Genomic DNA, 26667 nt, shown 5'->3' with positions numbered 1-26667 from the left:
GCAAAGCGTCAGAGAGAAGAGGATACAACTGCACAGAACCAAAGTCGGCACTGTCATAACACCCAGAAACAGGAGCAATACCATCAGTGGCACTATTGGATACAAACAATACTCAGTTACCTAAGGCTGGCGGACACACATAGATTAAAATTGTGTGTGTAATTGGGAGAAACGGAAAGAGGCAGTGTATGTGTGCATGTAAAAAGAGGAAACACAGCGTAATACAGCCCTGGATCAGTGTGGTTAATGAGAACAGTAGGGAAGAATGAGTCTTGACCCTGTGCTGGTCATGAAGGGGCAAGATCCGATGCCCAACACCTGTCCGTCAACCTCAAATGGTGATAGTAAATCGTCCTGGGAAGACAGCAAGGATATCCATGACAATGTGGGTTCTACAAAGAAGCCCAAATCAGTAAGTTTCTCATCTGTCATTTTTCCCATCAGAATTTCAGATTTAATTAGTCTGCATATTATTTTAGTAATTGTAGTTTAAAGCTGACTAACATTCATTTTGATGTGATTTTCCTACCGCTTCTGCCCTTTTTTGGTGAGGTCACACTTGGCTCCTATTTAGTGTGTGAAATATTTGCATAATTGTTTGTCTTCAGTGAGTAACACTTTTTATCTATTAGTAAGTAAGTCACTTAAACCACATTAACAGAGGCTTTTTCTTCCATAAAACTACATGCAGTAAGTGTAGTAGGTCTGGACATCATCAAGAGAGCGTAATTACATAAAACATAATTAAAATACATGTTCTGAAGTGTAATTACATAAAGAGATGCATAGCCTTTCATGTTGTGTAGCCTGGTTGTGGTATGGTGTTTATAAATGAGAAACACAGCAGGTTTAGAGGGAAAGGAGGGGCAGGGAGTGATAGCAATATTAGGTAACAGTACTAAATGAAAGAAGATAATGCCATCTGAGGTACAGCAGGTGCAGCTCATTTTAAGCTGTTCACCGGTTTATTAGAGTGTGCTAACACAAGTGTATGGGTATTGAAACGCCATCTGTCAAATGCACTGGTGAATAAAATAGTGACATTGCTGCCTGGCAAGGGCAGAACATTATCATAGGTGACTGAGATTATACTGTTCTCATTATTTTCATATAGACTATTCTAAATTATTATCAAATTCACTTTGCATAGCCTAGCTTGCAATAACAAATGTTTCTTTGCTGAAACCATGTGCAACAGGCAGCTGGTTAACACCATGTGGATAATTCCCTTCTCCGCCATAGCCATTAGCTCTATACTTACTTTAAGCGCCTCTGGCCTTTTCCACTCCTATAAATAACCTGCAATGTGGTTCTCTTCTTTGTTATCCTCTTGTATTATCCCATTGCCTCAGTACCTGCACTCTTTGCCCCAGACTGCTGTCTATATACACAAGTTCAAGAGCCCCCAAGAGTGACTCATAGTACTTGTTCCCAGCAGTGTCTACTAGCATACCTAAACTGTAAAAATTGGTTTAATGTGGTAACATCTAAATTGTCTAGTTTAATTCAATGGCAAAATATTATTTAGGGTCATTCAAACAACCTGATTACATCGGGTTTCATCATCAAAACAAATTTTAATGGAGTAGAAGTCACTTCTCACCACTTTTTACGGTGAACAGTGGGTATAGAAAGTCACCACCCCCTTTTAAATTTTGCCACTTTTCTTGTATGACAGTCTTTATTTATATACATCAACCCACATTAGCCAAATGGCAGGAACTATAAAGCAGGAAATTCATTAAATCACTTCATTACATCATATGGAGATTGAGCGACCCCCTTACAATTGCATTTGTACATATACACAGGTATAACTATTAATCTCAGTCCACACAACAAAGTAACTGGCTTTCAGCTGTGAACAACTGTGTTGATTTTGATTTGTTCAGAATAATTTTGTACTTTAAAGCAAAACAGCCGTTATGGGTTATAATATGCATTCAAAAGAACTTAGATGAAGTTAGAGCTGTGGAAGGGCTTTAATTTGGGCAAAATCAAGAACATAGTATAACACCGCATGAACCTTCACAAGCTGCAACCATCGCTCCAAACTGGATGACCGAAAAAGAGAGAAACTGAACAAAAAGGCTACCTGGCCTTTGTAGCTGACCTGTATAGTATGATTGCATGCGAAAAACACCTTAAAAAGTGCTGTCTTGTTTGTTAACTGTTTGTTTGGCCAGCTGGCGAAAAGATGTTGTGGTTAGATCAGATAAAATTAAATTACAGTTCCTCCAAAGAAAGCCCAGTAAGTATTGCCATCCAAAGAATACCTGCTTAAGTTAAGGATGCTGGTGATTTCTGTAGAATCAACTGGTAGAGCATGGCGCTAGCAACACCAAGATCATGGGTTTGATTCCCATTGATTGAATGCACTGTAGGTCGCATTAAATAAAAGCATCTGCCAGATGCATACATGTAAATTTACACTCACTGAGCATTTTATTAGGAACACTATGGTCCTAGTAAAGTGCCCGACGTTGTCTTCGCTGTTGTAGCCCAGCATTCTGAGATGTTATTCTGCTAACTACAATTGTACAGAGTAGTTATCTGAATTACCGTAGCCTTTCTGTCAGCTCAGACTGGATGTTTTTTGTTTGTTTTTGGCACCATTCTGAGTAAATTCTAGAGACTGTTGTGTGGGAAAATCCCAGGAGATCAGCAGTTACAGAAATACTTAAACCAGCCCATCTGGCACCAACAGTCATGCCATGGTTGAAATCACTGAGATCAAATTTTTTCCCCCATTTGATGGTTGATGTGAACTTTAACTGAAGCTCCTGACCCGTATCTGCATGATTTTATGCATTGCACTGCTGTGACATGATTGGCTGATTAGATAAACACATGAATATGTAGATGTACATGTGTTCATAATAAAGTGCTCAGTGATGTATATGTGATTACATCCTATTTTGGGGTGTTCTCTTTAGCAAGATGCCTCTGGGAATTTGTTAGGATAGATGGGTTGATGAATTTTGGCACTGACCCAAAGCACTTAGCCAAAGGCCAAATCTAAAACTTGCATCAAAAATGACTTGAATTAGTGGTTTGTCAACTATCAACCCATTGCCACTGAAGTTCAATGTTTCTCTACTCTAAAAACTTTAAGAAGTTGACTTTACTCAGTTGATTGAGTAAACTTGTTTACTCAGTTGAACTGAGTAATGGCATCTCCAAAACTTGTGTAATAAATTTTACTTAACTTGATGTTCTTATAGAATGAACTTAACTATTTAAATTAAGGTAACTAGATGCAAGTAGACTTAACTCAGATCTGCTATTTAATTGTTGTTGTTTCTACTTAATAATTTGAACTAAATTGACTCAAATTGAGATAATATGCATAGACACCTGTACTTCTTTTTTTAAAATATGCACAAGGAGAACTGAAATAGTGATAACAGGGTCCAACTTGACCAAAGGCGACATGAATCGCTCAAATGGTGACATCACACGAAACAACTATTTCCAACAAAACAACATAAATAATACTACAAAAGAGCTAAAACCTCTATGAATTCTTAATAACAACTGTTTAAATGCCCCCATAAGTTCCCTTTGACCAAGGACACATAATTCAATAATTCAAGCACAAGGCATTGTGGGTATTGTTATGATTCACTGTTGTGTTACCTTGGGTTTATCCTCTGTCTTCTGTTTTCCCCGGACTACACTTCCCATAATTCACTGCCCTCATCACTGCCAGCTGTTCCCGATTGTTCTCACCTGTCTTCCATTAACTAGTTTATCCTTGTGTATATAATGCCCTGTTGTCTGCTCAGTCTTTGTCAGTTGTTGTGTTTTGCTCCGGTTTGATGTAAAGTTTGTTTTAGTTCCCAGTTCCTAGTCTTGCGGTGTTCCAGTGTTTACCCTGTTTTGTACTGTGTATAATTCCTGTTAAATATTTAGCTGGATGGATCTAGCAGCTTATTTCATTCAATTGAGCCAGGCGGATTTACCCATCTTTTCAGCACAGGATTTGCTGATCCCACCTGAAATCTATTTACCGGATTGGACTCACGGCACAGGAATTGCCGGAGACAGGAGACTACACTTGGGAGGAATATGTGAAGTTAACATTAGAAACTCTCGCTTCAGATGATCCTCCTCTCCCTACCCTGATCCCGGCTTCCAAGCCTTCCATGCCTGAGTCTGCGCCACGCCGTGTCGCAGCCACGCCTGAGTCTGCGCCACGCCGTGTCGCAGCCACGCCTGAGTCTGCTCCACGCCGTGTCGCAGCCACGCCTGAGTCTGCTCCACGCCTTGTCGCAGCCACACCTGAGCCTCGTCCGTCCCAAAGCCAGCGTTGCCAGCCTCGTCCGTCCCAGAGCCAGCGTTGCCAGCCTCGTCCGTCCCAGAGCCAGCGTTACCAGCCTCGTCCGTCCCAGAGTCAGTGTTCACGGCCACCCCGAAACAGAGGAGGAGAAGAAGGGCTTCTGCTATCAAGTCTCTGCCCGTGTTCACGACCACGGAGGTCGCTCCCAAGTCTCTGCCCGTGTTCACGACCACGGAAGTGGTTCCCGAGTCTCTGCCAGTGTTCACGACCACGGAGGTTGTTCCCGAGTCTCTGCCAGTGTTCATGACCACAGAGGACGTTCCCAAGTCTCTGCCCATGCTCACGACCACGGAAGTTGTTCCCGAGTCTCTGCCAGTGTTCACGACCACGGAGGTTGTTCCCGAGTCTCTGCCAGTGTTCATGACCACAGAGGATGTTCCCAAGTCTCTGCCCATGCTCACGACCATGGAGGTTGTTTCCCAGTCATCCAGGACTCTTAGCCTCGAGCCTTCCACGGCTCCGCCTTCCACGACTCTGCTCTTCGAGCCTCCCGTGGCTCCGCCTTCCACAGCTCCGCCCCTTGAGCCTCCCACGGCTCCGCCTTCCATGGCTCCGCCCCTCAGAGTCTTCTACGGCTCTGCCCTCAGTCTTCCATGGCTCAAGTCCCAAGTCTGCAGCCACCTCCCAGGCCTCTTGACCTAGTCCCTAGTCCGCGGCCGCCTCCTAGGCCTCCTGGCAATCTGCCTGATCTGCTCTGGTCTCCTGGGTCTCCTGGCTGTCCACCTGACCTGCTCTGGTCTCTGGGGCTCCTGGCCATCCACCTGATCTGCTCTGGTCTCATGGGTCTCCTGGCCGTCCGCCTGATCTGCTCTGGTCTCCTTGGTCTCCTGGCCATCCGCCTGATCTGCTCTGGCTTCTTTGGTCTCCTGGCCATCCACTTGATCTGTTGTGGTCTCCTTGGTCTCCTGACCGTCCGCCTGATCTGCTCTGGCCTCTATGGTCTCCTGCTCCATCTTGGACTTAACATTGGCCTTGACTAGGCTCCAGCCCATGGGCCCCGTACTGGGCCGCTTACTTTCGTTTGATTTGTCCAGTTATATGCCAGTCATTTTAATTTTCATTTAAAGTTTGTTGATTGGTACTGTGTATGGAATGATGTCATTTAATTAACTAAATTACATGTCAGTCATCTTGATGTTTGCTGATTAGTTATTGGTGGTTACGATGTGTCGCGTTTACACATCGTGGTACACACTTGTCTGCATTGTTAACATGGCGGACAAGTGGTATCAGAGTGGTGCACTTAAAAGAAAACTAAAAAAATGAGAGACAGCAACGCGAAAAGGAAGCACTCAGTCAAATGAAAACGATCACTGGATTTTTCACACCTGTGACACCACAGCCTGATGTGCAAGAAGAGTATCCAGAGGACAACAACCTGCTGGAGGAAACTGCTGGAGCCGATCTGACTTCACTAGCAGGGCAGCCCATCAATGGATCATCATCTCTTCAGTCAGAAGCCGTTTAGCTCGGTGGAAGAAATGGCAACTTTTTCAGCTACTGAACCAGATAGGCCTACAACTTCTACAGACTCTTTAGCCACCGATCCAGCTCACTGGGGTAAAATTGATGACAGTGTGCATGCTGATTTGATCAAAGACTTTGCTGCTAAGAAATCCAGAAGACGCCACTTCTAACAAGTAAGCCTCAATCTAATCATTTCTCAATCTCATAATTTGTACTACATAAATATCTTTAAAATGAAATGACAGACAGTAAATACTTAGTCAAAACCTGTTTACCTATTTCTCTCTAGCATGTTGTTGTTTTAAATGATCAGCCTCTGGATCCTGCTGTTGTATGGTGTCATGCTTGTTTAAGCTGTGTGAGGGGGATAGACAGTGTACTTTTTTTATTTTTTATTTACTATAATTTTTTTTATTGTATTTGTGTGCATGGTTTTGATGTTTTTCAATGTTTGCTAAAACTCACCTACTCACTGACCTACACACACACACACACACACACACACCTACACACATACACACTCAACCATTCATTCATTCTTTATCTTGCGCTTTGTTCAATGTGTTATTTTGATATCTTCTTGCAACTGAGATCACTTCTTGTATATATGGCATTATAATTGTTATCTAATATTACCCCTAAAATTTTAACTAAGCTAGGCAGTTTGTAGTTTGTAGGCAGTTTGTAGTTGTTTGCTAGAGTGAACCAACAGCTGTAGGTGCCAACACTAAATTCTTTAAAATGGCATGATAATGAGAGAGGAAATGCTCATTTACTTTTCTGTTATAGATTATACTCTAAAATTGCCAGTGACGGGATGTAGTCATACATGGGTGTGAGTCAGCCAAACGCTGCTTATGTATACAATCTATACAATATGTCAGCACTTACCAAGAACATACACTCATTATAGACTTGCTGTTTACATGTTATAGAAATTCTTTATGACTGCAACCTTACAAGGTCTTTGTATGTTTTTCAATATTTTCCATGTAAAGAAGTTATTTTTTTATTTTTTTATCATTCTGCCAAAGAAACAGTTGTGTTTATTGTAATGAACAAAAGTCAGGATCACTTTGAACTTTTATTGTTATTATTATTATTTTTTAATTTTTTTTGGGGAAAAGGTTTTTCAAGCTTCAGTAAGTTGTCATAAATAAATGATTCAGTTTTTGACTGGACTTATGTAACTGATTTAGAGCTATGATACATAGCTATATGATACATGTTGTTCTATTTAAAGTCATTTGTAGAGTAGGTAGGGCCGAAAATGACTCAAGCCCAGGGGCCCCAACCCCCCTAAGTCTGGCCCTGGTGTCAGGAGCCGCCCATTGGGGGGGGTGGTGTATTCTGTTATGATTCACTGTTGTGTTACCTTGAGTTTATTCTCTGTCTTCTGTTTTCCCCGGACTACACTTCCCATAATTCACTGCCCTCATCACTGCCAGCTGTTCCCGATTGTTCTGGCATGTCTTCCATTACCTCATTTATCCTTGTGTATATAATGTCCTGTTGTCTGCTCAGTCTTGTCGGTTGTTGTGCTTTGCTCCTGTTTGATGTAACATTTGTTTTAGTTCCCAGTTCCTAGTCTTGCCGTGTTCCAGTGTTTACTGTTTTGTACTTTGGATAATTCCTATTAAATATTTAGCTGCATCTTGATCCTGCTTTCATGACTTCTTTCAGACGTTACAGGTATTCCCTATAGCCTTAATTTTATACTCAATTTTTTAAGCTATGAACACCTAAATTTGTAAGTTTATGGATTTTTTAAATGTTCATTTTCTCCCCAATTTGGAATGCCCAATCCCCAATGTGCTCTAAGTCTTCGTGGTGGCCTCAATCTGGGTGGCGGAGGACGAATCTCAGTTGCCTCCGCGTCTGAGACTGTCAGTCCATGCACATCTTAACACGTGGCTTGTTGAGCGCGTTACCACAGAAACGTAGCATGTGGATGCCCACGCTATTCTCCACGGCATCCACGCACAACTCCCCATGCGCCCCACTGAGAGAGAGAACTACACATTATAGCGACCACGAGGAGGTTACCCCATGTGGCTCTAACCTCCCTAGCAACTGGGCCAATTTGGTTGCTTAGCACAGTGTTTCCCAACCTTTTTTCTGCCACGGCACACTTTTTACGACTAAAGTCTACGGCACACCACTATCCCACATAGGCTAACCATCGTCAATATTTTTCCTTTTCAAGAACTTGTACATGTTTTCTGTCTGTCTTAGTAGCGTGTTTACTGTTTGAAATTCGGCTATGCAAAAAAACAAAAAAAACAAGTCACATAGGTAGGCTACGCTGTGTGAGGTCACAGGTGGCAAGAGCGCTAAATGGGTAATGAAAAAACAACAAATTTGCTTCTTTTCTAATTTGTAGATTTGTTCTTGCAATGCCACAGCAAATTACAGGGATGCAAACTCATGAGGGGCGAAAAAGGTAAGACAATCACTAGTCCACGAAAATTGTTTCTGGGGATATTTGTTTTTAAAAGCACCAATTCCTGCTATTTTAGTGATTCAAGTTTACAATTGTGCAGAATTAGCTGCAAAATAAAAGAGTATTTTGGTGAGGCTTGCTTCTGTTTCACAGATTTGTTCAATTTTATCAACTGATTAGTTCAGTGACCCCTTCTGGAAATGTCACTATGTGGCGACAAATGAGCATCTTATGTGCTATGAGCGAGTCAGTGAATCATTTTGAGTCGTTCGTGACCGAAATCTACCAAGAGACTTTAAAAGCATTAAAAGAACAAAGCAGATCTATAGTCTTCCTTCAGTCTGAGCATTATTTTTCATCCAAAAAGACAACAATAATGGTCTAATAATAGTGAGTTTCAATAACGTCCTTACCTTCTCCTTTATTAAAACTTGCATGGCTACAAATCTTCTGACTTCAGTATAAGAATTATAAACACAAAGCAGATCTACAGTATCATTTTCCTACAGTAGCCTATTTAAACTGCTGTGCGTGGCTTTTATCAGAAAAGACCACAATAATAGACAAATAATAACAATTTTGAGTGTCAGTAATGTTCTTTCGTCATTGTAAAGCGCATTTCACATGAGTTGAGTCGAGGCGTCAACGCTCCGTTCAACGCCAGCGTCAAGCGCCGCATTGCCCTCCACATGACAAGAGCTGCAGAAAGCGTCACAGAGGGGCGATTTTACGGGTTTGCCACGTAAAAATGCGGGAGGTGTGCACAATAAACATTAACAAGTTTGGACAGTTTTTAAATATTTCTTGTTGCTTAGTACTCAAGTACTAAGCAACTAGTGTGCCGCGGCACAGTGATTGGGAAACACTGGCTTAGGAGACCTGGCTGGAGTCACTCAGCACGCCCTGGATTTGAATTCGCAACTCCAGGGGTGGTAGTCAGCGTAAATAATCGCTGAGCTACCCAGGCCCCCAAGTCTATGGATTTTTAAGAAAATTAAGTTCAGGGAATATAGATATTTGATTTATAAGCCCAAAACTTGACTTTTCAAGTAATGTTTTCAGACAACTAGATTTTTCCAGTAATTACAACATTAGGGTTTACAATGCAATGAGAAATGGCATAAGTTGTGCAAAGTTGCGATGTATGTAAACAGCCAAACATGCTTCTATCAAACGAGCCAAAAGATCAGTCCTTTTCTCTCTTCTTTTTCTTTGTTTTAATATCTCAAGGTCCAATTTCCAAATAAACCAGAAAATTTCATTTGCTCTTAATTTTGGACTTCAGGGAAACAAAAGACAAACATTTTTGAACACGATGGTGGTGAATGTCTATGCACACTACATATTAGGATCCCAAGATAAAAGAAAAGTTTTCAGGTTTGACTAAGAAACAATAAATGCTCATGAAGTTCATTTACCATGAGATGATACAATTAGTTTCTTGACACTAGTTACTGCTGGTAACAAGCAATTCTGAGCCCACCTGTAACTGTGCCAATGGAGTGTTTTTAAAGTGTTTCTATATCAAGAGCATTGAGATTGAACCATTAATGACACCACACACTACTGAGCAAGCATTTGAGGAGCTTTTCCAAGCACTGTGTTTATATAACATCACCGCAGGAGAGCTTAGCCCCTCTATAAGAATATTCACTTCAAAGCACTATATGACTTAGATATCACTTCAACATTTCTTAATGAAATAGTGTGTTTTAATGAATCAGAAGCAATTTTGCCATTACTGTTAAAATAAGCTTGTGGGTTTTCAGCATTAAGCAGATTTATTGCTTACACTGTCAGTGCAGTTTTCTTATTAACATGCAGTAAGTTAAACACTTCTCTCTGTGCTTTTTGTCCTGCTTTTGTTTTCCAATTTTACAGTGGCAGTTTCTCCCAACCAGAATGTAAATGTATTTTGATGTGTATCACATAACAGACAAATCTCTTTACCTATAAAATGGAGGTTGATATGAAATATCATTTTATAAAGGGACCAGTGAGACGGGCCAGGAAGGTGGAGGGAGGCATATTCTTTGTAAGTATTTGAAAATGGTGTCAAGGGTCATGCAGACTTTCATCTCTGCTGTGTCAATAACATCCTGTTCTGCTTGGCTTTGAACTAAACGCATGGCCTCTTGACACAAAATATGGATTTATACAAACAAATAGATTAATGCATTGGTGTGGTGGTGTTTAACTGAAGGCCTTCAAGTTTATTTATATTAATGCGCGTGTATCAATGCATTCAAAAAATTTTGTTGTATGTATAGTGAATAGTGATTTTCCCATAAGAGAGACGGGAGATCAAAATAACTCACTTGATCACATACAATTATACAGTATTTTCTTATGTGAATGTTTTTCACGTGTGATCGTTTACAGAGTGTTGAATATATTACTTTGCACTGAAAATTATCAACATGACACATCAGTCTTTTTTCACTATATAAATGCAGTACATAAATTACATTCTTATTGTTAATTCTATTTTCACTGATATTTAAGATTTGTTCTGTAACATCCTAATTGTTTGCATGTGCGGAAAGTGAAACTGCAACTTTTTCCCAAACATTAAAGGTGAAGTGTGTAATTTTTGTGCCTCTAGAGTCCCTAAAACAAGTTTTTTTGCTGTTGAACAGACAGATAGTCACGTCCCAAACTCTTGCCATTGGTTGAGCCGGTGTTGCTAGGTCTAGATGCTCAAACAAACAGAGCAAGACTTTGATAGTTCCACAGAGACACAGTGTTTACACTTTTCTTGTAGTTGTCTCTGCATATTAATCTGGAAAAGGAGAAAGTATTTTAACATTTACAAATTACACTCTCCTCCTTTAACTCTTTTACTTGTGATCATGTCCTAACCTTTCTGTCTAGAACAGTTTTTCGTCTGTTTCAGAAAACAGTTAGTGTCCATTATAGCCTATGGGTAAAGTGCCACATATGTGGGCCAAAACACTGTGGCAGCAGGACTAGCAATCCAGATAATGACTCTCATTTGGGGACAGAAACAAAACAGGTCAATGTTCTCAGTCAGTAGAAGGCTTTTAGAGTAAATGTTACACCTATAGCATTGTGAATGGTTCAATTCTGATAACTCTGTCCTAACAGCCCATTCACTATGTAAAAACCGTGCAGTGGCCACTCATCCACTCTGTAATGTCTCATCTGTCTCCTGTTCTTTGGGGGAAAAGGCTTTCAACTCATCACAGGTCAATTTACACTGGCTTGTCCTTTTCCCATAACCCCCAGACTGTACATGTTGGGGTTGGAGGGTAGTTGCTGGGCTAAGGGCATGTAATACCACACGTTCAGCAGTCTGGCTGCGTCATACAGTAGCCCCTTTCCAAAATTAACTAGCCCTTCTCTTCCTGTTGGTTTCCTGTTGCATACTGAACAGTCAGCTGATTTGTGGACCATGTGACTAATTGCATGTGGACTGTACATGATTTATGCTCTACAGCTGGGAATCACATTACCGACTATGCCATCTGATACATTTACCAACAGCTTTCACTGAATATTACATGAACACTGATGGAAAATATTTAATCATAATTAATTATATATTAATTATAAATTAATTTACACCAAGAAAATTAAAAGGATGACTATCAGGATTTTAAAAAAAGAGAGTTAAAGTTAACCGTTGCTCAGTGAGGGATTAACAGTAGCTTGAAGTTTATCTTTTGAAATATTTATTTTTACTGATTTCTGTAATTTGTTCAAACAGGAAAAACAGAAAATGACTAAGAAATTTTTTTTATGTGGGATTTTTAATGACCACGGAGAGTCAGGACCTCGGTTTAACGTCTCATCCGAAGGACGGTGCCTTTTCACAGTATAGTATGAAGGCTTGTGTCAGTTAAAGGGATAGTACAAAAGATTAACAGGATGGAAAGTGATAGTGAGGACATAGGAAAAACATATAAATTGATTACCAATTTAAACAATGTTCACAATAAAACATGTATTTGAAGTATTTTGATTAGAGAAAGGAAAAAATTAAGAAACACCTGGAATAGTTCTTATTAAATTGCAATTTTCAATTTAGAAGTTAGTGCATATCGCCACACAGCAAATTTGGCAACATCTGCTAAAACCAAAGTTATTTGAAATTGATGTTTCCCTGTGTTCACTTAAATGTGACATTATGAGAAAAGAAAACTAACTGATATGATTTCCATCTTTAAAATTGTGAATTTAAGATTTTGTCCAATATAATGTATATTATGAGGACATTCAAATGCATGGACAACGGTGGACAAAGAGAGGTGCCAGAGACAAAATTCTGCCCCTGTCTATCTCTGCACTGGTGCCCATTAAAGATCAAGAGCTGCAGTGATGGCTGCGATAATCTCAAATGTTCTGGTCCTGCTTGATCTCGTCTGAAACTTGAAAATCTAATGTGCTCTTCATTAACCGAGCTCTTCTTTCCTTCTCACCTGATCAAGATGTGAGAAATGCTGCATCTAACATTACTGCTTGACTTCTGCTCTTTACAGAATTCTTGCTGCTTCATTGTAAAGCAGGCCAGAATTATGATTTATGCTTTATTATCATGAACAAGAGATCCCAGCTTTTGAAAATCTGAAACACATACAGACATGCTTTTAACCAATAGAAGAGTCAGTTACTCTATACTTGTAGCATATTTGCTAAAAATGACCTTGTGATTGTGATGAACATCTCACAGCTCTTTCATCATCCCCATACAGCCCAAACCAGAGAACGCGGTCACCATAGCCGTGTCATCGCGGGTGCTGTTTCGCACAGAGAAAGAGCAGAAGGTATATGAACAAAAAGGAATTGAGGAGTACCTCAGGTATCAGGTGGAACATGAGAACGAGCCTTTTGCTCCTGGTCCAGCATTCCCATTTGTTAAGGTAATAATATACATGATGTCTGTTACCATTTTAAAGTATAAATATTATGCTTTATCAAGTTCAAATGGGTTAATATACTATATATATTTATTTGAGAGGCATAGATCTCATTTTAATATAGGGCGGGGGAAACAAACAAGAAAATGCATTAACAATATTGATTATAATACTGACAATCTGATGTAGCTACTTCTGGCTAGAAAACTTTTTTGTGTGTTGTTTTAGGCACTGGAGACTGTGAATAACCGGTTACGAGAGCTATACCCAGACAGCGAGGAGTTGTTTGACATTGTACTGGTAACTTACAACCATGCCCACGTTGGGGTGAGACTCATCAACACCATCAACTACCACAGCAAGTATTCTTACTGACCCTCGCATAACATGCATTCTTACTATCCACAAACAAAAAAGATAAAAAACAATCAGAAGGGTCCATTCTTGTAAGCACAACACTACAACCATATAGAATTTTAATACAGAAAGACCAATACTACCATTTATGTTGTCTATTAATGGAAAAAACTGATAATTGCAAGAACTGAAAACATTTTCAATTAATATAATTCATACTCATAATAGAAAATTATTATTCATATTATTGAACACTGATATCACACATACGGACATCTATTTGATGTGTGTGTGTTTACATCTGGAAGACGTATTTTTAACAATGTTTGTTCATCTGCAATACGTCTATAAGAAGTATGTCAATAAGTATGTCTTGGATGTAAATAAGACTTTCAGCAGATGTCTTTGAGACGTTGTTTATGTATTCTGAATTCATTACACAATTTATTTTGAAGCAGGTAGTACAAGCATATTATATACTGTAATTATTTAATTAAATCACAGCCTTTTGCAGTTTAATAATCACACTAGGACATATCACAATTTAAATTTGATTATTTGTGCATTCAAACCTTCTTTTTTGTCCCAAATATGTATCGGTTGTATCAGCTGCCGATATTTATCGACCAATTATTGACTAAATTAAAACCATCGGCATACCAGTTTTAAGCATGAAAATGCCAATATAAAAAAACTATGGCTGATTTGATTAATTAGTAAAAACTCTGAATTTAAATGCACAATCCAGAAATAATAATAGCCACAATTTGGAGAAGGGTTGGCAGTTCTAAGAACATGTAATTTAATTTTACTGTCTCGTTCTCACATTAATGTGGAAAAACTAAACGGATGTGATAGTTGTGAAAACAGCACTTACCTGTAAGCAACATGATGAGGGAAACTATCTAAAATGTTTTGAAACCAGCAGACTTTGACTTCATGACAGCTCGGCCTGTCATGTGTTCAACAGATCCAATCCATGTTCAATGGAAATTATTTATTGTTAGAACACTGAAAAAGCTTTTGTACCTCTTTGTATATTTTTATGTATTTTTACAAAATAAGTAAGCCTAAGGGGCAAAATATTGTTATCTGCCTATGTTTTTTTTTTTTTTTTTTTTATCGTATCGGCCTAAAAATTTCATAATGGTGCATTCCTTGACAAAACTATGCAAATTTGTGTATTTGACACCTACCCCGAGTCCCGATCGTTACCATGATTTGTACATGTAACAAAAACCATGTTAGCCACACAGTCAAACAGTTTTATTGTACATAAATATTTCCAGAACAAATAATTATTTTCCAGGACATTTGGGTATTTTTCTCATTTTCCATGACTTTTCCATGACTGGAAAACTGCACTGCAAAATTTTATGTTTTCCAGGATGCTTGGGAACCCTGGATGTACATGTGCTATCTGGGAAGTATAGCTGTTTTGGTGGTATAAGGTAGTTAAATGTGAATTCAGGTGGTATAATTGTAATATTTTTTATTGTAGCCTACTATTGCCTACCTTACATTTTCTAACACACATGGACTTTTTTCCTAGCATATCATAATGAGAGAGAGAAAAAAAAGCTGGCAGACTCAAAATGTTCCACACAAATTCTAATCCCTATCTGAGGAAAGAAATTAATCATATAGACATTTGTCACACTGTGAATTTGGCGACAATATAAGTAGAAAGTTCTGCTGCTGAAATCAGTCTGTGCTTACTGAAATTTGAACCACTGCCCCCAGTGGCCAAAGCTGGAAGTGTTCTTGAGGTGTAATGTCCACAGAGTGGCACGAAAAGCAAGTTGTATTTTTAGTTGTAAGTGATGTACAGTAAACAGTAATGCATATTTTATAACCTCTGCCTCATAACCCAAACCCTAGTCCTAAACATAACTGTTAAATTGGAGTAAAAATGTAATTCTAGAGCGAAAATGCAACCACTGAATCGCACTCACCATTGTTTATGTGAACGCAAGTACTTCCTTGTTTTCACGGGACTGGATCCCATGTCGTCTTGGAGTGAACGTAATTACTTGGTTTCCATGGGACCAGAATCTGTGTCCCAGAGATTGCTCGCGCAACACAATGTTAATTTCCCATGTGATCATGTTTATGTAAGCAAAATATTAGCGTGATGGACTGATGAAACTGACAAACTAAGTGGATGAGTAGCATGTAATAGAGTGAAAAATCAGATTAACTGTTTGCACCCAGGTGTAAATAACACCTGCCACACAGCATGCTGTTTGCACCCCAATAGTCTATTAGAAACATAGAAATGTATGACAAACTGCATTGTGAGTATCGCTTCAGTGGCATGGGGCGTAACGCCGGTGAGACTGTTCTTTTTCGACCCAGGTTCGATTCGCATTTGTCACACTCTCTACCCCATTCTCTTTCATGTCTCCTTTCTTAATGTTTTCTTTAATATTACTTATAATAATACTGTACAGAAAAATAAATATATAAGGTAGTTTTACTATAGTAATATTGTAGCAACCATGTTTTTGGCAGAAACCATAGATTTGATGCAATTAACAAGTGTTACTACAGTAATATGGTGTTTATATAGTAACCATGTTTAATTTTATGGTAACTATGATTTTACTACAAAATACCATGGTTATACTATGGCTACTGTAGTAAAACCATGATTCATTTTTGTAAGGGAAAGTTAGGGTATCTGTGGGACTCTAGGTGTGTGTCCGTGGGACACTAAATAAACACAATAAACACGCTGCAGTGATGCCCCTATACTGTTAGTATTTCATTAGGTGCGCAAATAGAATCTGCCACTATTTGCACTGTGGTGTAAATAGCATCTACCTTTATTTGCATGAGGGTGCAAATAGCATCTGCTGTAAAAATAAAAATTGGCATTTAGCAAAAAATAATAATAATTTGCACCCTTAATTGATTTAATTTGACTTTGAAACTATGTCCCACTCTCTAATTTATATATTTATGACCAATTAATAAGTCTTAAGCATGCGATGGAAATAACTACATGATTCTTGAATATACAAAACTGTAAATTCAGAGTTCTCGTTGTTCTGACCTATGTTTTCCTCGAAGATAAATCTCCAGCTGGCCAATCATATCTTCCCACAGAGATGCATGTGACACCTCTAACCTCTGTATCACAAACCAGCCACTTCCTGCCCAGTTCCCTACAGCGCCCCAGCTGGACTGGTTTTGATCATTCCGATGGCTAACTCAAGAAAAAACAAACATCAGTCCATCCTTTGGCCTCTCTATGGACAAAATAACAAATATGCGGATATGGACTGACGTTTCCATAACCATGTGAAGTCAGAACTCTGTGATCTGAAACAAAAAAGATATTGGTTACAGTAGCTAAAATAAATCTGACCCATTATTGCATAGAAGGCAGCAAAACTTATTTAAAGAATAAAGTAACAAGACATGCCTTGAACTCAAGCTGTACAATTAATGTCTATATTGTTTGGTTATGAAACAAATCTAGCAGAAGTATATTCAATATTATGTTAACTAAAATCAACCAAGAGCATGTTGAGAAGGTTCCCAGTGTTCCACTGCTAATCTCATTAGGGAACATGTTGTATTGTGCTGTAATAAACACTCTACCCCAAATCTCCGGAAAGAGTCCAGTCAGCAGAAACAAGCAGCCTAATACTGAGCCGCCCTCTTCTGAAACTTTCTAAATACTCTCATCTAGAGTATTCAACCTTCTCCTCCTCAAACCTTTTCCATTATTGTTGTCTTTTTGATCCATCACAGTCTTTTAGTCTCATTTAAGCCCATTTTCGGTCTCTGTTCCAAATTGCACCTTGTTCCCTTGTGGGAAAACTTGGCTTGACACTGTCATGTAAACCACACCTGCTGATGATGATGTCCTAAATTGAGCTGGCACTGCTCATGCACTTATGTGTCACAGGCTAAAAGGGGCACATAATCCCAACATTACCACCAGTCTAAGCTTTCCGTCTGTTAAACAGTTCAACCGACAACTGTCAACTGCGGTGGATTGATTAAAATATGAGTATATGTAGACAATAAACATTAATCAAGATTAATAAAAGCTGTTGTTCATTGTTAGTTCATGTTTATTATTGCATTAAAGGAATGTTCTGGATTCAAGTTAAGCTCAGTCGACAGCATTTGAAAGATAATGTTGAATACCACAAAAATGTATTAGACTCGTCCATGGCTTATTAAAAAAAAAGAATAAAATAAATAAATAAATTGCAGTTACAGTAAAAGGCACTTAACATGGAAGTGAATGGGGCCAGTGAATAATCATTAATATACATACGGTTTCTGATTGATGATGATTTTAGTGTTATAAAATCAGGGATTTACAGGCATTAAAGCTTTTACCAGATTACACGGTTTACTGACATTTCGTCATCATGACAACAAAGTTGTAATACTGTATATAACGTAACAGATTAGGTTAGTAAGTGATTTTATCACACTAAAATTATGTTAAAATGTTTAATGTGTATGTTTTGTGGATATACTTTTGAAACAGTGTGTATTTGAATGTTTATGGACTGGCCCCATTCCCCTTGTCATGTGTATTTTGTTGGTTCATGTTTTTCATGTCTTTTATTTTGAAATTCTAGTTCCTGTTTCATGTCATGTGGTTCCCTTGTCATGTGACTTCATGTTTCCCTCCATGTTCTTGTGTCTTGTTTTTCATTGGTTGATTGTCTTATCTTGTTTAGAGTTCTTTCTGTTTATTGGTTATCTTTGTCATGTGTTCTCCCATGTCATGTATTTAACCCTCATGTTTTCCATGGTCCATTGTCAGTTATTGTGTGTTTATGTAATGTTGTCAAGTCAAGTCCAGTCCAGTCTAGTCCAATCCACGTTTATGTTTTTTGGATTTCACGTTTGTAATAAACTGCACTTGGGTTCTTCACATCATCTCGTCTTCATTTGCCTGTCATTGCCAGCATCGTTACAGAAACGATACAGAATACCTGACAGACGCAATATGAACCCAGCAATCCAGCTTCTTCGACTTCACCAGGGGAATCGTCCCCTGGAGGATTATGTGGAGGACTTTTGCGCTCTGGCATGCCGGGTGGACTTTAATGAGGTTGCCCTCAAATACATTTTCCGTTTTGGATTAAATGAGCCAATCTCTTCACTGATGCCAGGGGGTCAGAGTACCCACAGCCTGGCTCAATATATCGACCTCGCCCTGCAGATTACTGGTTCCACGTTCACTGTGGGGGAGGTGGATGCCGAGCCAGAGTTCCACGTCCTGGCCGCCGAGCTAGCGCCATCTTTTGCCCCGGATCCTCAGCCTGCTTCATGCCACGGCACAACAACGCCTCAGCTTGCTCCATGCCACGTCACAGCCACGCCTGAGCCTGCTCCATGCCACGTCACAACCACGCCTGAGCCTGCTCCATGCCACGTCACAGCCACGCCTGAGCCTGCTCCATGCCACGTCACAGCCACGCCTGAGCCTGCTCCATGCCACGTCACAGCCACGCCTGAGCCTGCTCCATGCCACGTCACAGCCACGCCTGAGCCTGCTCCATGCCACGTCACAGCCACGCCTGAGCCTGCTCCATGCCACGTCACAGCCACGCCTGAGCCTGCTCCATACCACGTCACATCCACGCCTGAGCCTGCTCCATGCCACGTCACATCCACGCCTGAGCCTGCTCCACGCCATGTCATAACAACATCTGAGCTATTGGACCTGGAGATGGTTCCCGCCCTTGTACCCACCCTTAGTTCTCCTGATCAGGCAAGTGGAACTTTCGACCCTCCAAGCCCTGGACTCCGCCTTGGCCTGTCGATCCCTTGACACCACATCGGCTCTACGTTCCCTCGGCTCCACTGCGGTCCTTCAGCCTGTCGGCTTTACCGGGGTCCCTCGTCCCTCCAGCTCCACCTTGGTCAGTCAGTCACTTGGCTCCCCTTGAGCTCTCCTATCCCACAGCTACGCTTCATCACTCCGAGCCTGCGGCTCCACCGGGGACCTCCTTCCCTACGGCTCCACCTTGGTCCTCAGTCCCACTGGCTTCGCCTCAGTCTTCCGATCCCCCAGCTCCGCCTTGCTCCTCCGAGCCTCTGGCGCCACCTTGGTCCTCCCTGCCCTTAGTGGGGGGGATATGTCATGTGTATTTTGTTGGTTCATGTTTTTCATGTCTTTTGTTTTGAAATTCTAGTTCCTGTTTCATGTCATGTGGTTCCCTTGTCATGTGATTTCATGTTTCCCTCCATGTTCTTGTGTCTTGTTTTTCATTGGTTGATTGTCTTATCTTGTTTAGAGTTCTTTGTGTTTATTGGTTATCTTTGTCATGTGTTCTCCCATGTCATGTATTTAACCCTCATGTTTTCCATGGTCCATTTTCAGGTATTGTGTGTTTATGTAACGTTGTTTAGCTAAATCCAGTCCATGTTTATGTTTTTTGGATTTCACGTTTGTAATAAACTGCACTTGGGTCCTGCGCATCATCTCGTCTTTGTCTGCCTGTCACTGCCAGCATCGTTACACCCTTCTATTGTAAGTCCCTTATTGTAACTGCAATTTTCGCTTTAAAACGAGGGACGAGTCAAAATTATGCCACAAATACTGTTGATTAAATATTAACTTATACAACTTATTGTAAAGTGTTAATGAAATGTTCAAAACAATGTGGTCTAGGCTGGCCCCTGTCTATATGCTAATAACTGGCGCTCATGAAAATGTTAACTGCTAATTAATATTCTTCTCTTGTCCTTAGATCTATTCATTGAGCGGTTCTGCATGACAGGAGGTAGCAGTCCCATTGGGTACCTGAAAGCATGGCAAACAAACCTGTATCTGTCTGCTGATGCTGAAAAGGTTCAGGAAGCTCTTGCTGAAGGTTATGACACTGTAAACATTAAATATGAGATAACACAACAATTGCCTTGTACTTTATCTTGTTGTACATTTAAATACAATCAAGTTACCAGCCTGGCAAACTTGCTTACAAAGGTTTATATCTAACTGGATTCACATCAGTTTTACTCACCATATGTGATACAGAATTGGTGTCAGTACAGTTATAAGTATATAAATAAAATAATATGCCTAGATGGTACTGTAGATTCTAGAAGTTTTATTGACATCACAGGAACTCACCCAAGAAATCTATTTTATGCTCTGAAAATCAAGAACAGGTGTGCTTCACATACATTAGACCTGTAGAGGTACTATATTTAGACAGTGATTTGAGAGGTAACCTGTCAATGATTTTGAATGAAGTACCAAATTACTGAGTGGTCAAAGCGGCACCAAAGGATTTGCAGTATGCCATTTATAGATCTTAACATTAAATTAACCTGTAAGCATCATGTGGAGCTTTGTTTACTCAGTATTACATTAATCATATTGATATATTGCATAAATATTTCAAATAAGTAATTGAAATGTGGGAAAAAACATTACAAGTAATAAGTAGGCTACACCTTGCAGTTTTTGCAAAGCTTTTATCCATTCATTTAGGAAACTAACTAAGTTTATTATGCATTATCCTGTGCTCCAAACCAAGTGAATGTGTTACAATCCAATTACCTTTTTGCTTTTTAGTGGCTTAATGGGTACTAATGTCTCTAAAGAACGCCCTTTAAAGGGTTAGTTCACACAAATATAAAAAAATTCTCTCATCATTTACTCACCCTCATGCCATCCCAGATGTGTATGACTTACTTTCTTCTGCTGAACACAAATGAAGATTTTTAGAAGAATATCTCAGCTCTGTAGGTCCATACAATGCAAGTGGATGGTGGCTAAAATTTTTGAGGTCCAAAATGCACATAAAGGCAGCATAAAAGTAATGCATATGACTCCAGTGTTTAAATCCATGTCTTCAGAGGTGATATGATAGGTGTGGGAGAGAAAAAGATACATTTTTAATTCTGTTTTTACCAAAAAGTCTCCTTCCTGCCCAGTAGGTGGTGATATGCACAAAGAATGTGAATCGCCAAAAACAAAAGAAAAACAATGTGAAATAGAAAGTGAAAGTGGAGATTTATAGTAAAAAAAATGACTTAAATATAGATCTGTTTCTCACCCAATCTTATCATATTGTTTCTGAAGACATTGATTTAACCACTGGATTCATATGGATTACTTTCATTCTGCCTTTATGTGATTTTGGAACTTCAACATTTTGGTATCCATTCACTTAGAGGACCTACAGAGCTGAGAAATTCTTCTAAAAATTTCCATTTGTGTTCAGCAGAAGACAGACAGACAGACGTACACATATGGGATAGCATGAGGGTGAGTAAATGATGAGAGAATTTTCATTTTTAGGTGAACTTGGTGAACTAACCCTTTAACTGCCATTTATCATACTGCTTTTTCTTAAGCTGAGTTTTTTTTTGTTTGCTAACAGGAATTGCAGCAGCCACCATGTTTATGGCAGAAAAACAAACAGAGGTGTCAGAGACCCAGCTGAGAGTGGCATTCGATGGTGATGCTGTTCTCTTCTCTGATGAGTCTGAGCGTATTTTTAAAGCCCATGGTCTGGACAAGTTCTTCGAGCATGAGAGGGAAAATGAAAACACATTGTTAGATCATGTATGTACATGAATTTGATTGCTACCCCTTGGTGCTGTTTATTTTGCTCAAGCAAACCCTAAAATATGCTACTGTGTACATTGTATTTCTTACAATGGAAAATGGATGTTTAAATAATACATTATATGTAATAATTATCTATATTTGATAAGATTTACATTTTGCTATTGTGCATTACAAGATAATTTTAAGAGATGATTTTCTGCCTCCTTGTGACATCTTAAATTAGAAGAAATAAACAGAATAATTCTAGAGCAAGAGGGTGATTCTCACGAAACCTGTCAAGAGAGGTCATTTTAAATCCCCCCCCCCCCCAATTATTATTATTTTTTTTTTAATAAAATTTCATTTTGCATAAAGAAAATGAACTCTACATTTAGGACAATTAAGATTTTGTGAATTGTGACATTATTTTCAGGACACTTTAACCAGTGTTTGAATTGTGTCAGAGTTCTTGAGGGGTCCCCTTAAGATTTTAGGCTTAATTATATGAATATAATTTTTAGAATTTAAATAGTAGTCACCATGACTGAAATGCACAGTGTAGAGCTATTAATAAGACTTAGCTCTTACTGTATTATGTTACAATACATTGTTTTTTCTGTTGTCGCTATCGTTTATTAGCATGGCTTGCGTATTTAAAGATATTGAGAGAGAACCAGCTCATCACAAGCACTGCATAATAGATGGACAAAGATATTTCTGCACCTAGCATCCATGAAAAAAACATTACAACTGTTTGATAGTAAGAAAACATATAGTGTAAGATAAATACTGGCAAAATGTGCATATTAACCTCTAGTGATGGTTTAATTCTAATATAAACGATAGTCTAATGTCAGTAATTTAGGTGTACCAAAAAATTATATCTTACTGTTACTGTGAGGTGAAAATGAGGATTTACTCAGACAGTGTCACTCAGTTGCTGTCTGTAAATTACTTGAGAAAACAGCGTGAAGCGCACTTGGGCGTGTTTAGAATTTTGATTATTTATAAAAACTGGGACAGATATTGGACAATGCTGCATTGGGTCACCAATTTTTGGCCTTTTAGGGGGCCCCTTAACTCTTATGGGGGGTCCGGGACTCCCTCAGCACCCCCCTCAATTCAAACACTGACGTTAACACATTTTATCACCCAATTCTTATTACTGTAACATATCGGGATGTTTTACTTTTACTATTCCCTATTTATTTTAATAATTCTCATTACTGTAACCCCCTGTATTACAGTAAAAGGATCCTGTTGGACAATTATGTTTTAAATGAAAATTTATCGAGAATGAAACCGTGCCAAGGGAATACTATATAAATGTATAAACTTTACAATTTAAACAATATAAAAATATTTTTCACACTGCGGCAATGAGAATATTATTATTGCCATTTTTTTCCCCGCATTGCAATTATGAAAATTGTCATGATGTCATAATTTATCAAATATTAATGGCTTCATTTACTATATGCAAAATATAATTTATTTTTTTCTTTTGATTTTAAAGTAAAATATGACCAGAACATTTTCTTGCCAGGCTTTGTGAGAATAAACCATTTAAAGGCTCAACCATTTACCTGGAGATAAATTGAACTAATGATCTAAAAAAAAAACTTAATGGAGTCCATTTGAACGTGACATGCTGGTGTGTAAAAACAGTGTTGAAACTAAACTCTAAAAATAATGGTTTATATTTATAATTTAATGGTTCTTTGCAGCATCTTAGGTTTCGCAATATACTCGCTTTCTTATCAAGGACCTTTTTGTGTTTTATAGGGTGAAAAAAGGTCTTTATATTACAGAATACATTCTTCAGATCAGCGTAAAAAAGGAAATGTCCTCCTAGTAAAGGTTCTCCTATATCATCGGTCTGTAAACACTTTGAAACATTTATTAAGAGTAAAAAGGAAAATCTCCAGGAGCAGAACTGAGCATTTTAGTTCTAGGGGGTTTCTGACTCTTGCATATTTTCCACAGTAGTTGTACTAAATAATGTCTTCATGTCATAGGGCCCACTGAAGAGTTTCCTGGAAGTACTTGGAAAGCTTCAGAAAAAATTCTATGCGAAAGGCTATCGTATGGACTGTCCCATCCGCACCTACCTCGTGACCGCCCGCAGTGCAGCAAGCTCAGGCATTCGTGCCTTAAAGACTCTCCGTGCCTGGGGACTAGAGACCGATGAAGCTCTTTTCCTGGCTGGGGCACCTAAAGGCCCCATGCTAGAGAAAATACGGCCCCACATCTACTTTGATGACCAGATGTTCCACGTGGAGGGGGCCGCAGAGATGGGTGCCATCGCCGCCCACGTGCCATATGGGATTGCACAGAAATACCCTCATAAGAAAAGTACAAATAGTGCAAAATAACAGACTGGAAAAAAATCAGGAGATGCCATAGGCAACATATGGCAAATGTCCTTCTTGTTTTGGTAGAGACTCTTAAGTGGGAGACATCCTTATTTTGTAAACTCAGTTATGCACATATTGGATTGGGACAGATCTCTTTTTTTGGCCTTATTTTTACGTGACCTATGCAAGGCCTCACAACTACTCATTGGCATATACTCAACTGAAGATTCTTTTGGAAAGCTTTCAGCTTTCATCCATATGACTCCAGTGGTTCAATCCATATATTTAGAAGCGAAAAGATAGGTGTGGGTGAGAAACATATTATGTGCTTTTTACTTTACATTCTCCCCCTGCCCTCAAGGTTGCGATATGCACGAAGAATGCGAATTGTCAAAAACAAAATGATGAGAATGTGGAAGTGAAGGTGGAGATTGATAGTAAAAAAAGGACTTAAAATAGGTGTGGGTGAGGAAAACTATCTATCATATCTCTTCTGAAGATATAGTTTAACCACTGGAGTTTTATGGATTATATGATGCCTTTGTGCTTTCTGGAGCTTCAAAATTTTGGTCACCATTCAATTGCATTGTATGGACCTTCAGAGCTGAATTCTTCTAAAAAAAAAATTTGGGTGAACTATCCCTTTAAATAGTGAATGGCATATTCTCATCTGTAAAGTCAAAAAGTACTCTTCTGTTTATTTTATCTGCATATATTATATTTTGTTGACAGAAATAATTCCTTGTGGGTTGATCCAGATGTGCTCACGGGCCTTATTAATAAAAATATATGTGATCAACTAATGTACTTATTTATTCCCAGCTCCGACAATTTGAAATATTTGGACATATTATACCATTTATGATATACCATTAAAATATAGAAACAAAACATCTAAACAGCTTAATATCTCTACAGACAGGGAGATTCATTAATCATGCAGTTAATATTGCTTCATTTTACAAATAATCCTTGTATAAGCACACAGAAGTGAAAATAAAAAAATAATTATTTCTTCCTGAATTGGCAGCTGATTACTTTTACTGTAGTGATGACATAATTTCCTGTTCATGATGTGATTGTTTATTCACATGTTTCTGGTGCCTTGATTTCCTGTTTCACTGTGTAGCATTAATCCTATAAACATTTTTGGAACAATAATGTCTCAAATTAATTCTCAGCCCATTGTTAAATCTACCTTAAATGATGCCTGTGACAGATTGCGTCCTACTCTGTTTGTGTCTGCTAATTTACAGAGATACTTTATCTTTCACCTTCCAGTATTTCTCCTGATATGGAGTTGTGCAGCTGGAGGGAATTGTTATTGCTTTATACATTTTGAATAAGAATGCCTATATTATGGAAAAGTATGATTTAGTCTGAGACAGGGGTGGAGCTAGGGGGTGGCCAGTGGATCATAGATTGGCCACCCCACTTGCAATTGCTGTTTTGGTCATTTTTGTCTTGGGCACAATTTAGTTAGTCTTTCTACACGAACAATCACCATACCCCCCAACCTCCCACCATTCTTATAAAGATTAAGTTCATTTTGCCAAGCAATATTTCACAGCCATCATTGGATTTTCAAGACGATTGTTTAATAACAGTTATGGCATATCTTGCTCATCTTAAATTATCCGTAAATGTTATTGATACAGATAAAGACAATGAATTATGAAGATATCAGCACTGTCAGATTCTTTCTAATAATCTATGCTTAAATTAAGACATTTCTAGTACTGCAAAAACCTCTACTCCACAGGGCAGGATGCTAATATGGTTGCTAACTCTAGAATGAAGCAATGGAAGAGTAATGAAAAGCAAATATAATTTCACCATTCATTGTGCAAGTGTATTGCTCACAATAATCACATGAATAATCATCTGTTTTGTTTATGTATATGGCTTGAATCCTTTATGACTAAATGAATATTAGCTCATGGTCTTTGCATCTAGAATTTAATGCACAAATCACCCTTGAACAAAAGCATAAAATTGTAAGGAATGCAAATTTTTATAATGACAGAATACATTCTCCCACAAATGCTGTATAAAAGACAAATATCCATAGTTTTCCTGAGCAACCACTGGGCGGCGCCATGATGATTCTAATTTCCTGTTTGTATTTCTGGTCTCCAGATGCCAAGTAAAAAACTGCCTAAACGAGCGATCCAGGACAACAACAACCATTTAAGTGTTGCATGGAGTAAAAATGTATTTCAGGCTCAACTTGCGCAGTTGTTGGCTGTCATAACTCAGAATAATTAACGATATCA

At 38.8% G+C, this 26667-nt stretch overlaps 1 protein-coding gene across 3 annotated transcripts; it reads left to right on the top strand.

The window, feature by feature from the left end:
• Positions 1–25414, top strand: LOC127425746 (cytosolic 5'-nucleotidase 1A-like). 3 transcript variants are annotated; one of them, XM_051672007.1, is made up of 7 exons: positions 1–412; positions 10243–10287; positions 12968–13135; positions 13361–13490; positions 20224–20346; positions 21865–22049; positions 24053–25414. In XM_051672007.1, exons 1-7 carry the CDS (start codon positions 266–268, stop codon positions 24407–24409), a joined length of 1155 nt encoding a protein of 384 aa, XP_051527967.1. In that variant the 5' UTR covers positions 1–265; the 3' UTR covers positions 24410–25414. The 3 variants fall into 3 exon arrangements, 2 of the variants coding, with proteins under 2 accessions (XP_051527967.1, XP_051527968.1); XM_051672008.1 differs by lacking the exon at positions 10243–10287; XR_007894664.1 differs by lacking the exons at positions 1–412; positions 10243–10287; positions 12968–13135; positions 13361–13490; positions 24053–25414 and having other exon boundaries at positions 14948–20346; positions 21865–21890.
• The last annotated feature ends 1253 nt before the right edge of the window (positions 25415–26667 follow it).

The sequence above is a fragment of the Myxocyprinus asiaticus genome, chromosome 34, assembly GCF_019703515.2.
Source record: "Myxocyprinus asiaticus isolate MX2 ecotype Aquarium Trade chromosome 34, UBuf_Myxa_2, whole genome shotgun sequence".
NCBI classification, from domain to species: domain Eukaryota; kingdom Metazoa; phylum Chordata; class Actinopteri; order Cypriniformes; family Catostomidae; genus Myxocyprinus; species Myxocyprinus asiaticus.
This window is presented reverse-complemented; position numbering and strand designations above follow the sequence as displayed.